General features: G+C 44.8%; 1 protein-coding gene across 2 annotated transcripts in view; it reads right to left on the bottom strand.

The window, feature by feature from the left end:
- Positions 1-17,174, bottom strand: part of LOC147012000 (transmembrane prolyl 4-hydroxylase-like) — a 79,256-nt gene that overhangs the window by 47,219 nt on the left and 14,863 nt on the right. Inside the window, exons 1-3 of one of the 2 annotated variants that reach the window (XM_085858004.1) lie at positions 14,701-15,291; positions 14,086-14,170; positions 1,779-1,972 (exon numbers count right to left, since the gene is read on the bottom strand). In XM_085858004.1, the coding sequence (XP_085714130.1) occupies positions 1,779-1,972; positions 14,086-14,170; positions 14,701-14,898 (477 nt within the window). In that variant the 5' untranslated portion in view covers positions 14,899-15,291. Of the gene's footprint in view, positions 1-1,778; positions 1,973-14,085; positions 14,171-14,700; positions 15,292-17,174 lie in introns of those variants that run through there. The other variant, XM_085858005.1, reaches the window with a different exon arrangement.

Here is a 17,174-nt window from a genome sequence, read left to right as displayed (position 1 = left end):
ACATAACTTTTTTTTGTCCAAATCTGGTCCCCCTACCCCCCTGTAACGCTCCATAATGCTTCAACAGACGCCCCCTAAAATATTACATAACGCTCGTTGAAGACACACCTCCTCCCCCCTTATCTGATGAACCTTAATCCCAGAATGCTAGTTATCCCGTTGTTTTTTTTGTTACTACGAACGATATTTGAAAAAGTAAAGGCGGTCAGTGTACCGTCAATAAGACCAGGCAGCAGTCGGAATCCCTGTGATGACTTCATCGGATTAATCGCTCAGAGTTTATGCAATAGTTTTGAAATATGTTCAAATGCTTTCATTTGCAAATGCGATTAAGTGTCTGTGGGAAAAGCAATGACGGAATTTAAATAAAGCGATTTGCTTTTATCATGAATGTATTGAATAGGTGCATCATTAAATACTTGCATCGTTAAATAAAGGGGACCTGGAACGAAGTTGTGGTTGATCAATTTAGCATTACATAACGGCACTAAAAACATCCCCCTCCCGCTGTAGCATTCCATAATGCTTGGACACACACACACACACACACACACACACACACACACACACACAACACCTCGCCCCCAACCCTCCTCCCCCCAACCCTTTGAGGCAAGTGCCATGGCACAGTGTTTGAGATTCTCTGAGTCTGAGAAGCATTTGTAATGGCTGTTTTTTTTTTTTTTTACTTTTTATAGATTTTAAGTTCCTTTGTATCCCCTGACAAGGTACACAACACAGGATGCCACAATGAAGTCTATAAAATTAGTATTATTAGCTAAAAGTGGAACAGCCTTGCTAACTACTTAATGTCTCATACGCTAGTCGCCCAAAGTTGCGCATGAATTATTAGGTCAGTGCTTGTTTACAGAACCATCGCTCAGATGATCACTGGCAGAGCCTGTAGGCCTAGCCTTGCGGTGCAGGTTTGTCAAGCAGAGTAACCTATTAATGATACGGCTGAACCGCCATTGAAAAAACAAGATGTTTTTAGATTATATGCAAGATACAACTTTGCAAATCTTGCATTTATGAAAGTTTCACTGTTTTCGCCATCTTTTACCATGTATTGTTTGACACAAAATGTAAATCAAAGTACAATTCAGCATGTGTAAGACTAAAAATATATATCTAGTCATATAAACCGTGTTTTAAGTTTTAACCATCTTATTATTCGACAAAAATTTTTAAAACAAAGTACTAATCAGCATACATTTGTGTATGTAAAATTAAAAATATACTTCTTGTCATATAAACAGTAAATAAAGGTACTTTTGCTTTTCAGTATCATGGTCATGCATTGACTTCTTGTTTCTTTATATGACATTAGAGTTTTTATTATAAATTTTAGCACTGCACAAAATTGGATTTAGAACTACACAAATTGATTTAGAACTGCACAAGTAGGGGTCTACTGCACGTTAAAATAAACCCTGCCCAACCCCATGCATTATGTAATTTTTGAATGGCCCCTTTGGCCTAGACTGTGTTTTAAGAAACAAAAGTACAGATAAAATTTGACCTCCCCTTGTTAAAAAAGAAAAAAAAAAGAACAAAAGTTAATGAATTTTACCAAATCTAAAAATAGGACATTAAACTACACGTTTAAAATCAGATATGAAATTACATTGTCTGAAATGGGGCAACTATAGCTGTCGGGCAGCTGATTTGGAATACCTCACTAATGGATCATGGGAAGTGCATTTTATATCACATGTAGCAGTTTCACTCACCACTACTCTTTCTTAGACTTATACTTGTCAACGTCAATGCCTCACTTCAACTGGCTGAAGCTTGCCATCCTGGTTTCGGTCCAGCAACTGAAAGAGGTGCCACCGTGCCTGCAACCCGTCATATTGTGTGTCTGGTGCCTCCTGTTGAAACTTGGCAGAATTGGTGCCACGAAGGCCACGAAGCTGGGCCAAAGCAATGAGCAACCGGGTATCCTCGTGGGAAAGAAACTTTGGAATCTCTGGTGGGGTTGGAATGAATGGTAACGAAATTACTTTGCATGAGGAAGATTGCTTGGGCAGTGTATATAAAACAGCACTCACACCAATGTTGGTAATGTGAAAATAAATCGTGATTGAAGAATGAGTATTACAGCTACCTACTTGATGACATAATGACTAATCGAATCACTGATGTTAAATCTAACCTGATGTTAATGAAACAGTAGACCAAAAAGGAACCTGAAGAAGTAAAGAGCAAATATGGAGCCATCAGGAGGAACCTAGATAGGGTTCGGATTTCAGCAGCTACTCCACAGCTCTAAAACCCATCCAAGCGCAGCCAAGTGAGCCTTACAGAAAAAATTTCTGCAAGAATTCACTTCTCCTTAGACAGATGGATAAAGAAAGAGAGCAATAGAAAGTAAAAGAGATGAAAAAGAAGAAAAAAGAAGAATTGGAATGAGTAAAGAGAATTGTGAAAAAAGTTAGAAAGAAATGTGAACGAAACAAAGAAGCAAAGAACAAAGTTGTCAGGAAGAACCCAGATAGATAGATTTCACCTTATTGAAATCGATTTATTGTTCAATTTACTTATCCTTAACCACAGGACTTAAGCATAATTTTAGTGCAGAGAGTATGTAACATCTCATAAACCAGATGGTTCATTTATGGCTGCAAATATAGTGCACCCCCAGTGACGGTCTACATGGTGTAATGTACAACAGAATTTGGCATGTCATCTTTTTCTGAATCTGAGTCCACTTCAATCCATGCAAAGCTTTCTCACACCACAATTTCAAACAGCAATTTTTAATAATATTGAAGATATTTGTTCATGTTCTTTAATTTATTCTGATGGAAACACCCGCTCTCGACAGGAGCGGCCAGGAGAGCAGGTAGAGGGATGATGATGGTGGGTCATGTGGATTGGTGGGGTGGTGGGTAAAAGAGCGGCTTGCAAGTGTCTCGTCTTGAGCGGACGTTCTGAGAGAGAGCGCTTACAGAGGAGTGAGATGCATTCTAAGCTGAGAGGAGTTTTAAAAGTCGGAGTGACGCTTGGGAAAGTAGACGAGCACACTCAAAGCTGACATGTTTTTTTTTCTTGAGTACCAAACCATTTCTGCTGGTACTCATTGGAGAACCAAATTAAAAAAAAAATTGTGTCAACCCCTGCTAATATAGTAATAATTATGCATGTTGTTTTTGTTGTTGGCAGCTGCGCTGTTCGAATAACTTGGCCAAACATTGTATTATGTATATGTATCTCTTTCACGTGCAGCGTCTGCCATATCATCAGGATGATTAGCTGAACATAAATATTTGACAATACTCTACTCAACATATAGACCATTCCCTCAAAAGAGACTTCTAAGAGGAGATATTAGAACTATAAATTAATTCGATTTAATTCCAGCCGGGTGATAGAGAGCGTGGTAAATACTGAAGTAAAACACATCACATTCTGCTGAAGGTTCCATATTCAAGGAACTTTTGCAATGTGGTGGATTACCCAGTCGGTAGGAAAAGACTTGCACACAGAAACAAAGAAGTATGTTAAACAGAACACAGAAACATTTCTGGACCCTACATATCATATCACTCCAGCATGTGTTCAGAGTTGCTGTCGTTGCCTCCTCTGCTCGCTTGTCACATTCTGCTACAGGGACCGATCTTAGATGCCTTCATGTTTGTTCAGAGTTTCCTGTGGTGGTGTGCAAAACTTCAAGTTTCTCAACAATGTTTCAAGTCAATAACCTCGTCATTAAAATCATATTTTCACTTATTGTGTTTTACATGCTTCATTATGTGTGTAACCAAACTCAGTGCCAATGTGGTTAGAGCATGCGCTCTGAGTGTTGGAGGTCAGCGGTTCGTTTCTGCCCCTAATCAAGTCAAACTAAAGACTTAGAATATGCTGCGTGCTGTTTCCTCGTTTGAAACTCAGCATTTAGACATAGCACAGATAAACCATGTGTGTTGGCATCCTCAGGCAAGGGAGGGAGTGGTGTCGGGGGGAGGAGGAGGGGGAAAGAATTCTTAATTGCCCTGTGGACTGCAGAAAGGAATGCGAAATCACAAGATGGCATCACTGACACCCAAAGTGCATCAGAAACCCTCAAGGTCACTGCTGTGTTTATCTGGAGTCAGTCCAGCGTTGTCTAATGGCTCTGTCTGCATGTTACGGCTCGTCGAGCTTTAAAAAACCAGAAACATTCTTTCCGTATGCAATTAACTCGCTGTAATTGAAAACAAAATCGCCAAAGCAACTTTTTTTTCTCATTTGTAAAGTATTATGAGAAAAACAAGACTTTAAGTCCCTTTTGAGGATTTGTCTTGGAACAAGTATTCAAATATTATTTACATCTATCATCATTAATTTATTAATACACAGAACAAAGTGTTGTCTTTTAAAATTGCTCAAAGCAAATGGTGACAGCTTGGAAGGTGTAATAATTTAACAAACCGTGGTAAAAAAACAAAACAAGTCCAGGCTCATTGCTCACCTCCACTCATTTGTCCTCTTTTTACTTGCCTGGATAACCAACTTCCCATACTCAGTCCAGTCCCATTCCTTCCTTCAGGGCTTCAAAACAGCTGGTCAACTACCACATCAGGTCACCCCCTAATTCATATTCATGAACTCTTCTACCCCAAAGGACCCCATTTCCAAACACTCTTTTTCCAGGATATTGTGATTTCCACCCTCTCCCTCACCCCTCTTTGTTTGCTCATTGTTGATTGGTTTGTTCCTTTTCTGTTTCATCTCTGCCTTCACCTTCCTCTTCTTGTTGCGTTTCATTCAGCCTGTTCACCCGATGTGTCCCCTTGATTTCTCTCTCATTTCTACCCTGCCATTGGTGTTTCCCCCTTTCCATTTTGTTCCCTTCCATTCTGCTCTAGCTCTTCCTACGAACCTCGACCATGTATACAATTTTTTTTTAATCTTTTGTAGTTGGGAGAATCCAATGCAGTCCTGTAATACATCATGCCATCACCCTGGTATATCTGGGCATTGTACCCATTTGCAGGTCTGTGTTACCTCAAATCTCACTGAGGATGAGTAAAAAAAAAAGGGACATCTTTTTCTTTGTGTACAAAGTTGAGGCTTGTGGAAGAGTTAGAACACAGAACTGAAAGAGCACAGTGGAAAATGGGGAACCACACTAACAGTAGGGTATAGGGACACAACAGAGGGATACTTGGAGGAAGAATAGGTGAGGGGAAGAATGAAAACAAGGTGAGTGTGAGAAGGACAAAGGGGGTGAACAAGCTGGATACAAGCTCAAACACAGCAAGAAGTGGGGCTGAAAAAAGAGGAAGAGAACACCAGGTATGAAACAGAAATGGAACAAAAAGGAGGCTTAGGGAGAGGGGAGTTAATACAATAACCTGGAAAGGGAGGGGTGTTCTTGGGGTGGGTCAATGAGGATAGAAAAGATCATGAGTAATGTGGGAGGGGGGTGACTTGAGAAGGATGGTGAACAGCCATATTGGAGGTGTTGGGTGGAAGAACATTGAACAAACTGAAGAAGTTGGCTCCATAGGTGAGAAAAAAGAAGAATAAATGAGTGGAGGTGTGCAGCCAGCCTGGATAAATGTTCATCTATTAATTACGTAACATTGAAACCAAGTACATCTACCAATTACATACTACAATATTGAAATGTGAGTACGTCTATTAATTAAGTACTATTGGAACGTGAGCATGTCTATTAATTGAGTTTGTCTATTAAACCAGACATCATCTGTTTAACAGAATCCTTCCTCCCACAGGATGTTCCTCACTCCTTCATGTCTCTCCCCGGTTATTGCCTCCTCCGATTTTATAGGCATGAACTACGCCCCAGCAACGGAGTTGCACTATACATCAATAACTCAATTATTGATGTGAGGTACAAAAATAACTCGATCTTACTGCAATTGTACTGATCTTACACCTCCCATCCCCCAGGAATACCTCCAGCTGACACTTACCCTCCACTCCCACCTCTTGTTAGTCTGTGTTGTACCATCCTCCTAAAAGTGAAAACTCAAATCTCCATCTCTCTCTCTCTCAGACAATATGGACAATTTTTTAACCACTCATTCCAACCATCTCTTCCTCATATGTGGCAATTTCAATTATCAACATGCAAAATGGCTGGGTGTTGGTACCTCTCTCATCAGCCACAGCACTTCAGCAAAAGACCCGTGACTCCATGGGACTGACATGATCTGTGAACTTTCCAACCCAGAATTTTTCCAATGGCAAATCTTCCCTGCTGGACTTGGTGACGACTAACTTTCCTGCAAATTTCTCCTGCTCTTCCTCTGCTCAAACTGGTTCATTTTGATCATATGTTTCGGTGTACATATATACAGTATATATAAATGAGAACATCTGGAGGTATTAACCTGAGGCGGTCCCTTTGGGTGGGTGCCTGGAATGGCCTATCCCCAAGAGAGAATGATCACCTGTCTGCTATCATCTGCACTCCAGTGTTTGAACATCGGTATTGCAGCACTCTGAGGTTTGGAAACCGGATTGTGGTGAAATAGTGGTGAGATAATGGTGAGATAGTGGTGGGTGGTTACACCTACTACTGGTCTGGTCGCTCATATGGTTACCATGCACAAGGACTTTCTGGAGCTGTGTCCAATAAGCTGATTCCCATGATAATTGAGGTAACACTGGTCAATCCTTGGGTGTCATTTCCTTGGTCTCTGTATATGCTCCGATTGAGGTGAGCGATCTCACTGTGAAGGAGGCATTCTATGCTGCGCTCAAGTCTGTGGTTGATTGGTGCACCAGAAAAGATACTCTTCCAGTCTTGGAGGAATTCAATGCATGAACTGGCACTGATAGGGATGGTTATGAGATGTGTGTTGGTTCCCATAGATCTGGAACTGTGAACCAGAATAGCACCAAGTTCCTTGATTTTCGTAAGAGGTCATGGACTTAGGGTGGCTGATTCATGGTTTCAGTGCCCACAAGCTCATCGCTGGACTTGGTATTCCAACGCTAGTGGTGTGGAAAAGGAGACTGATCATGTGGTCCTTGATGGTCGCTGGAGGATGCTCCAGAACTGCAGGGTCTAACGGAGTACTCAGTTTTTCAATACAGACCACAGGCTTGTAGCAATTCTGAAGTTTCAGCTCAAATCCAGGAGAATGGTACAATCCCAGCCTAGGCTGGAGGTTGGCAAGCTCAAAGTTGAGAAGGTAGCTAATGAGTTTGCAAACAGGCTGAGTGGGGATTTTTGGGGGTCTGGGCATTTCAGAGAATCCTGAAGAGTTGTGGAGTGCCTTCAAGACTACCATCGTTGATGTTGCCGGTGGATGTCATGGAATGCGCTATCAGGCGAAGAACAAGTTTCTCTCCCAAGGGACACTGGATCCCAAGGGACCCAAGGGACCATTGACCAGAGTCACATGGCCAGGCTTAATGGCAGAGCTGAACTGTTCAGGGAACTGAGGCATAAAACTGCACGTGCGCTGAGGGCAGACAAGGAGGCCTATGTGCGAAGAATTTGTGAAGGGATAGAGCATCACCTGTGGTCAAGTGATTCTCATCCTGCTTGCAGACAAATTCATGCATTGCGTTCCTCTAAGCACATCCCTCAGTGAACTGCAGTTCGAGCGGAGGGTGGTGAGCTCTTGACGGAGGAGTCTTATGTGAAGGCCCGCTGGACCAGTTACTTTTAGTGGCTGTATGTACCAGGCTGACCCACCAACTGTTGAGCGGGATGTCTTCGGTGTCACTATCCCTATTGTTGACCCTCCAATCAACTGTGAACCGCCTACATTTGTGGAAACAGGCTGTGGTGAACCAGTTGAAAGGGAGTAAAGCTCCTGGGATCTGTGGCATCCATGCTGAACTACTCAAGGCTGGTGGAAATGCTGTACTCACGTCGTTGCATGCAGATCTGTGCTCTGTTTGGAACACAGGCTTCATCCCAACAGACTGGAAGAGAAGCCTTGTTGTCCCTCTCTGGAAAAGGAAGGGTGATCACCAGGACTGCAACAACTACCGAGGGGAAACACTGCTCTCAGTGCTGAGCAAGGTCTTTGCTCAGATCATGGGGTGTGGCTCTGTCGGTACCTATGCAGGAGGACGAAAGTCCGAGTCTTTAAGTCCTTGGTCTTTCCATTCTTTAAGTCCCTGGTCTACAGATACGAGACTTGGACTTAACCAGGACTCTTCGGAGAATCCTTGGCTGTCAGGATTTTTTGTCAGGTCAGGTTCGATCTGTGACCTGCTACAGGTACCATGTAAACCTGTACTAACCTGTTCCATGGTCGGGTTGTCGGCGACTAAACCGTCTCCCCCACCAGGTTTTCTGGTGAGGAGGGTGTTTGGATATGGACACCCAGCAGGATTAAAAACAAAACCTGTCAAAGGGCGGAGGAGCTCCTTGTGAGCCAACGGCCATCCATATCTAGTGCCCAACTGTGTCTGCGGACGTCCTCCTGCAGTTGGGTTACTTCTTATTAGGAGGTTGGTGGCAGGATTTGCACTCCAGCCACCGTAAAACGCTTCATTCCGCAAAACGCAAAAACGCAAAAAAATCTGAAAACCCACTCCGTGGGAGTACCTCCTGTGCAGCTTCCCTTCGCAGGGCAGCTCACCGGATGATGGGATTGGGGCAAAGCCTTCGGGACCCCCAATCTTTGATAGGAGGGAAACCACGGGGTAACATCCCTGGGTCAGATTGCGGGAGAGTGTGTCGGAGTGGTGCTGAGGTGTCGTCCACCAGACGGCGGTCTCCTTGGGTTAACCTGAGGCGGTCCCTTCGGGTGGGTGCCTGGAATGTCCTATCCCTAAGAGAGGATGATCACCTGTCTCTGTTATCATCTGAGCTCAAGCGTTTGGACATCGGGATTGCAGCTCTCTCTGAGGTTCGGAGACCGGATTGCGGCGAGATAATGGTGGGTGGTTACACCTACTATTGGTCTGGTCGCTCTGATGGTTACCATACCCAAGGAGTTGCTGTAGCTGTGTCCAATAAGCTGACCCCAATGATAATTGAGGTAACACCGGTCAACGAGCGTATTATGAGATTAAGGATTCGTCACTCCTGAGGTGTCATTTCCCTGGTCTCTATTTATGCTCCGACTGAGGCGAGTGATCTTACCGTGAAGGATGCATTCTACGCCACACTCGAGTCTGTGGTTGATCAGTGCCCCAGACGAGATACACTTCTAGTCTTGGGGGATTTCAATGCATCGACTGGAACTGATAGGGATGGTTATGAGGTGTGTGTTGGTCCCCATGGGTCAGGAACTATGAACCAGAATAGCACTAAGTTCCTTGACTTTGCAAGAAGTCATGGACTTAGGGTGGCTGGTTCATGGTTTCAGCGCCCGCAAGCTCATCGCTGGACTTGGTATTCCAACGCTGGCGGTGTGGCAAAGGAGATTGACCATGTCCTCATTGACGGTCGTTGGAGGATGATCCAGAACTGCAGGGTCTACCGGAGTGCTCAGTTCCTCAATACTGACCACAGGCTTGTTGTAGCAACTCTAAAGCTGCACCTTAAATCCTGGAGAATGGTACCATCCCAGCCTAGGCTGGATGTTGCCAAGCTCAGGGATGAGAGAGTAGCTGAGGAGTTTGCGAACAGGCTGAGTGGACACTTGGGGGTCTGGGTGCTTTGGGGGTCCTGAAGAGTTGTGGAGCACCTTCAAGACCACCGTCCTTGATGTTGCCGGTGGATGCCTTGGAGTTCACCGCAGGGCAAAGAAGAATTTTGTCTCTCAAGGGACACTGGATACCATTGACCAGAGTCGCAGGGCCAGGCTGAATGGCAGAGCTGAGCTGTTCAGGGAGCTGAGGCGTAAAACTGTACGTGCACTGAGGGTGGACAAGGAGGCCTATGTGCGAGGAATCTGTGAGGGGGTAGAGCATCACCTGTGGACAGGTGATTCTCGTCCCGCTTACAGGGGAATTCGCGCATTACGTTCATCCAAGCCCATCCCTCGGAGCACTGCAGTTCGAGCAGAGAGTGGTAGGCTCTTGACAGAGGAGTCTGAAGTGAAGGCCCGCTGGGCCGGTTACTTTGAGCGGTTGTACCAGGCTGATCCCCCAGCTGTCGAGTTGGACGTCAAGGGTGTTACAATCCCTGTTGCTGACCCTCGAATCAACTGTGGTCCACCATCGCTTGTGGAAACACGGGCTGCGGTGAACCAGTTGAAACGGGGCAAAGCTCCAGGGATCTGTGGCATCCATGCTGAACTTCTCAAGGCTGGTGGAAATGCTGCACTCGCGTCGTTGCATGCAGTTTTGTGCTCTGCCTGGAACACAGGCATCATCCCAACTGACTGGAAGAGGGGCCTTGTTGTCCCTCTCTGGAAAGGGAAGGGTGATCGCCAAGACTGCAACAACTACCGAGGGGTGACGCTGCTCTCAGTGCCGGGCAAGGTCTTTGCTCGGATAATTCTTGATAGGGTTCGCCACCATCTGCTTGAGCACCAGCGTCCAGAGCAGTCAGGCTTTACACCAAAGAGGTCAACGATTGACCGTATCCTTGCTCTTCGTGTCCTCACTGAACGCAGACGAGAGTTTCGGCAGGGGCTGCTTGCAGCCTATGTTGATCTCTGTAAAGCGTTCGATTCAGTGAATCGGGATGTCCTCTGGAGGATTCTTGGTCTTCGTGGGGTGCCACCGAAACTGATCGATCTGATGTCTGAACTCTACTCTGGTACTGAGAGTGCTGTGAAGTGTGGTGGTACCGCCTCTGACTTATTTCCAGTTGTTACTGGAGTTCGTCAGGGATGTGTACTTGCCCCCACACTTTTCAGCACTTGTATGGACTGGATTTTTGGGAGGATGTCGGAGAGATCAAGTTGCGGTGCATCGTTTGGCAATGTCAAGATCTCGGACCTTGATTTTGCAGATGATGCAGTCATCTTTGCGGAGACTTTAGACATCCTCTTGGGGGCCCTCGAGGTGCTGAATGAGGAGTCTGAGCCGTTGGGATTACGGATTTCTTGGGTCAAAACAAAGATCCAGGCTTTCGGTGACATCTTGGATGCTGCTGTCCTGTCTGTGTCTGTTTGTGGTGAGGATGTTGAGGTCGTGGATAGATTCACTTACCTTGGCAGTGATATTCATGTCTCCGCAGGTTGTGAGCCGGAGGTCAATAGACGTCTGGGTCGGGCCTGGGGAGTCATGGATTCACTGGATCATGGGGTGTGGCGCTGCCGGTACCTGTGCGGGAGGACGAAAGTCCGAGTCTTCAGGTCCTTGGTACTTCCAGTCTTGCTCTATGGGTGCGAGACTTGGACTTTGACCAAGGATCTGAGACGGAGACTTAATTCCTTTGGTACCAGGTCTCTTCGGAGAATCCTTGGCTATCGCTGGTCGGATTTTGTGTCCAACGAGCGGTTGCTGAGAGAGACTCGGATGAGATTTGTTACCTGCATAGTCCGTGAGCGTCAGCTGCGGCTGTATGGACATGTGGCTCGTTTTCCTGACGCTGATCCTGCTCACCAGATTCTCTCAGCGAGGGAGTCTCATGAGTGGAGGAGGCCAGTGGGCCGACCACGTGCCTCATGGTTGCAGCAGGTTGACCATCATCTCAAGGAGATGGGGATGGGCCTGGCATCTGCCTGGGGGATGGCCAGACGGAGGCCCCTGGAGTACCGGCGGAAAGTGGACGCAGCGACGCGCTGTTCTGGCACATGCTCCCATACCTGACCTTGGCTGTCGCTTGTCAGACTTTGTTTCCAACGAGCAGTTGCTAAGAGAGACAGGGATGAAATTTGTTCCCACATGGTCTGTGAGCGTCAGCGGTGGCTGTATGGACACGTGGCTCATTTACCTGACACTGATCCTGCTCACCAGATCCTCTCAGCAAGGGAGCCTCGTGAGTGCAGGAGGGAAACAGGATGACCACATGCCTCCTTGTTGCAGCGGGTTGATCGGCATCTCAAGGTGATGAGGATGGGCCAGGCATCTGCCTGTAGGATGGCCAGACGGTGGCCCCTTGAATCCCGGCAGAAAGTGGATGCAGTGACATGCTGCTCCTGTGCATGCTCCCACATCTGATATGACTCCATTTCAAGGCTGAAATGCCCCACGGCAGTGTTCTGGGCACAGTCCTATTCCTGATCTTCATAAATGATATATCTGACTGTCTGGAAAATGCCCTTTATCTATTTGTTGACGACTCCACCCTCTGCTGTGATATCCCTCATCCTTCAGACAGGTGGGCTACTCTTCCCTCTTCAGACCTCGACAAAAGCACAAGCTGGTGAAACACTTGGAATATGTCTTTCAATCCTGACAAATCTCACTCTCGGTCTCACTCTCACTCTCACTCTTCAAAAGGACAGTCTGGCAAATCCTCCCTCCACCCAATCTACTTTCTTAACAATCCTCTTGTTAAGTTCAGTCATGCAAACTCCTGGGTGTCACTATCAGCCATGATCTTTCTTGGGCAAACCACATTTAAAAGTTACCTCCAAAGCCAGACACGGACTGGGCATCCTCCGTCATACAAAGTTCTTCCTTGGCTCCTATCCACCGAGAAGGCCATTATCCACAGCTTGATGGAGTCCTGCTCTCACCTCTGAGCTGGCTCTCCTGCTTTACATCTTGATCAGCTTGATGGCGTGGAAACGAAGGCCTTCAACATTATTGGAATCTCCTGTGATGAAGCTGAGTTTATGGGCCTATCACTTCACCATCGCAGACAGGTTAGTGATCATCTTCTGCCTCCTTTCTGGTGTTGCAAGCTCTGCTCTTTCCGTGCTTTGTATCCTCCCCCCATAGGTTTCTGCAGGCACACATGATCCACCATTAACCCCCTTCTGGTGAAACTACCTTAATCCAGGATCACTGCTCACCTCCACTCATTTGTTCATCATTTTTCCCTGCCTGTGGAACCAACTTCCACATTCTCTTCAATTTTATTCTTCCCTCTAGGTTTTCAAGATGGCTGGTCACCACCTTCTCAGATCGTCCCCAATCCAAAACCATGATGTTGTCTCCCCTTGGAGTCATTCTGTCACCAGCAATGCTTTACCTGATTCATTGAGGGTGTGATCAGGTGAAAAGGTCATATCTCTATTGAAGGGAGCTTGTTAGACATTTAGTCCGTTGTTCTGTGGACCTCGTAAAAATAGATAGAACAGAAAAAGAACGTTACAATTTGTTTGAGGTCAAGACCCAAAATATCCTCTATATCATAAAATAGCCTAAACTGGACTTGACACAGCTCAAAGGTAAGTGTACTACCTGTGCACCGCACTGTCAGATTATGGATTACCAACACTACAAGAACAAATTCCCTCATAAATCTATCAAGCAAGTACCATATGGACGTTTTTGATCCCACAAACATGACCCTTTTAACCTCCACCACCGGAGCTGGGAAGAGGTTATGTAATTATCCCTGTCTGTCTGTTTGTCTGTGAGCAGGATATCTCAAAAAGTTGTTGACAGATTCAGACTAAACTTGGTGAACAAGTTGGGTTTGCGACAAGGAAGAATTCATTCAATTTCAGTGAAGATTCGAATCCGGATCCAGATAGGAGAATTTTTTTAAATTATTTGAGTGATTTTTCATCATTTAGAGGTGGGGCCCATAAGCGATATACAGCATGAGATCCCAAACGGTTGTGGACGAGTTATGATAATACTAGGTGGACGAGTTGGTTCGACGACAAGAAGAAGCCGATTCGATTTTGGTTCAGGTCTCAATCCTGGCAGAGGGATGCGCTCTACGCCTTCTACCGAGTGCCGTTCCAGTTACAACCACATTTTGAGGACAACTTCGCTTGAAAAATATTCATTGTGGTTCAGAAACGAAGTTTGAGAAAGAAAAAAATAAAATTACACACCTAGTATTTGAGTAATTGATCAATTACTCAATAAATTTATTTCGGACAAGGCAAACACAGGATGGGGTGGACGGAGACACGCCGTGGTTTTGATTGCCTAGAGCATTTGGAGCAGGCTTTGTAAAACCAAGTTTATATATTACTCCTTTAAATCCTGCTTCAAATCAGATAAATCCTTGGCACGTTCCACTCTTAGACACGTGACCAAGTACAGTTGTCTTTTTTTTTTCTTTCTTTCCCTCGGAAGGTGGGGGCTTCACTACGTGCCCCCTCCCTCTGCACTTTTCAGGACACGGACGCACATTACCGAAGAGTAGAGGTTTGAGGCTGAGTGTGCGGATGTGTAGATCATCCACACCGCCGCCCAAGTGTAGTGCTTGGTCAAAGCCCACCTGTAAGGGAGATCCCATGTTAAGCGTGACGTCATCAAAGCCTTAAAATCCCTGTTTGTACGAATATTATTCATGCTATTAGTGATTCAACAATAAATTCTGTACATTCAGACTTCAGTGCGTGCAATAGGGAGTTCGTGCCAATTTCCACGTGCGATGTGACGTCACAATGAGCTCAAGACACCGATGACGACACACTTGGAGCATCTTATATTTTATATCTAAACCACATTCTCGTCTCCAGATGATCATTTCTCAAAGCATTTTTTCTAAAAACCCTCAATAACGGAGACTGCGTTAAAAGGTGATTCAAGGTCGAGGTCAGATGGGGAAAGGCGCAGAGGTTATGACGGAGATAATTATTAATTACGTTGAAACAGAAAACTGACGTACAAACAACACGGCCCGCTTGGACATGAAAGGGCAAAAGGAACAGCACAATGGAAATGATAACAATAATAATAATAATAATGGCGTGGAAGAAAACAAATACAAGAGGGGCAATGAAACGGTCATTGTTATCGTGTTACCTTGACACCCTCAGGTCGCAGGCGGCTCCTGACCCAGGGTTGTGGAGGTGCCGAGGCAGTGTTCAGCGGCGGGCGAGGTGCAGGCTCGTAGAAGTGCACGTACAGTAACAGGGCTATCACGTTGGCCACGTACGTGTGCATGAACACCATGACGATAATGTAGTACGGGCGGGAGCACACGCTGTCGTCTCGACCCATGCTGCGCAACCAAAGGCGCGGCTACAATCTCAAGACGCGCGTTCTCATCGATACCCGACGACGACCCTGGAGATCGCCGGGAGGGGATGTTCGCTCCTCAATGTCGTTTTGATCCCCCTCCTCCTCAACCAGGCACATCGCCCAAGCGAAAAACGCAACAGCACCGCCGCTCTGACGTCACAGACAATCGCACCTGGAGGATGGGGAGCGCATGGAGCACGGCCCTCACCGGCTGGAGAAATTAAAATTGAGCAACAAGGAGATTATTTCAATAACATCGAGTTAAATAATTGATATACTTGGGAGTAAAGCCGAAAGGTTGTCTTGTCCCACTGCAGGCCTAGCCAAATGTTCAAGCGGTGTACTACGCAAACAGCAACGTGAAGGTTGTTAGGGTTTTAATATCTCTGGTATTTTCTCGATGATATTATTTCCTGTGTTCTCGTTGCTTTCAAAGGACCAATGAAGAATGAAAAGGAAAATGTAAATTCTGGACGTTGGAAAGAAGGGTTCCTCGACCCCAAGACTCACACCGCAACTGATGGGCAATTATTATCTTTATTAAGGAAACTGTCACCATGTTGTGGGCGGGCGAGTTCGACGTTGCCACGGTGACAATAGAGTATTTTATTATGACGTCCCCCACCGGAGGTCGATGGTCGTTATGTTTTCACCCCTCTGTCTGTCTGGTTGTTACTTGTGAAATCGAACATTCACAAGTGTATTGGTTGGTTTAGTCTTATTACTTGGCGAAATAATTTTGCCAAGTAATTTGATCTGTCACATCTGTTTGTTACTTGCAAAATCAAAGATTTTTCAACTACACTATATTGTTCGGTCAACATTGTTACTTGGCAGGAAAAAAAAACTTGGCAAATTTTTTTTTTGCCAAGTGCGTTGATCGGTTTGATTAGTTTGTTTGTAACTTGCGAAAATCAAAGATTTTTCAAATATATTGCTTGGTCATGTGCATTATTCTGTTCGTCTGTGTGTCGACTTGTTATCTTGCCAAAACAAAGTTTTTGCAAGATATGTTAGTCAGCTTGTATGTTTTTATTTATTTTTTGTTAGTCTGTAATCACGTATAAAAAATTCTGCAGAGCACAGTTATCATCGGAAATTTTTGTAACTTCGCATATCAGAGGCCTATAGAGGTCCCTTTCAGCGCATAAAATTTTGAAGGTCAAGGTCAAAGGTCAAGGTCACTTTGTCGCAAATCAGAGGAGTCGACGAAACCCTTATTTTTTTGAGTAATTTTGATCGGATCGTCTTCAACCTTCATGGGAATATAGTTCATGGTCTGGCGCTCAGCTGATTAATTTTTGGTGGCGATTGACCTTGACCTTCATGGTTAGCGCCTGAGGTCAAACATGTTTGACCCTAAGGTCAAATTTTTGAGTTTTAGGAACCATATCGTGTAGTACCTCAAATTGAACACCTCGATGAGTGCTTTCTAGATATGTCAAGCTTGAGACATTATGACGTCATTTGGTGACGTGATGAGGAAAACGCATATTTTTCATGGTTACTCTGTAGAACGATTCTCATCGGAATCTCTCGTAGGCAGATATTCCTCAAGGAGTCGCTCCTGGTGGATAGCAGCTCTGTTCACCTCAGTGTGACCTTAAAGAAGTCACACGTGGTCACCTTTTGGCAAGATACGGGTCACTCTGCGGGTGACATTGGTTTTTTTTTTTTTTTCTTTGTTTGTCAATCACCAACAGGGTGGAGTTTGTCATAAGCAAGAAGCCGATTGTTTTTGAAGTCAAAATATCAAAAAGGTCAACATACTGTCGGCCAAATGTCAACAACTTTGTCAAAATTTCTAAAATACTCAATTTTCATCAGATTAATTTGAAATTGGAAGAGGATTTATATTTCAGGTCACCAAATTCAACCACCAATTATTTTTGAGGTAATCTTCGGCCAAAAGGGCAACATCGGCCAAAAAGTCGACGTAGGCCAAATTTCTAAAATTGTCAGCTTTCATCCATTGACTTGAAATTTTAAGAAGATAAGCATATTTGGTCATTTAATTCAATCACCAATTATTTTTAAGGATTTCATAAGTATCATGCTCTGCCCGACATCTTTCTAGTTATTTTGCAAAAAAAAAATATTGCCTAGTATGTTGATCTGTTCCATTAGTTTGTTTGTTATGACAAAAATTGAAAATTTTCATTATATGTCAGTCTATCTTGTATGTATGTATGCATGTATGTATGTATGTATGTATGTATGTATGTATGCAAGTGTGATAACTCGCAAATGCTTTC

Source organism: Eptatretus burgeri, chromosome 15 (genome assembly GCF_056783735.1).
Source record: "Eptatretus burgeri isolate ZD-2024b chromosome 15, Ebu_testis_v1, whole genome shotgun sequence".
Lineage (NCBI taxonomy): Eukaryota > Metazoa > Chordata > Myxini > Myxiniformes > Myxinidae > Eptatretus > Eptatretus burgeri.
Note: the sequence above shows the minus strand (reverse complement) of the source record. Positions and strands in the feature narration are given on the sequence as shown.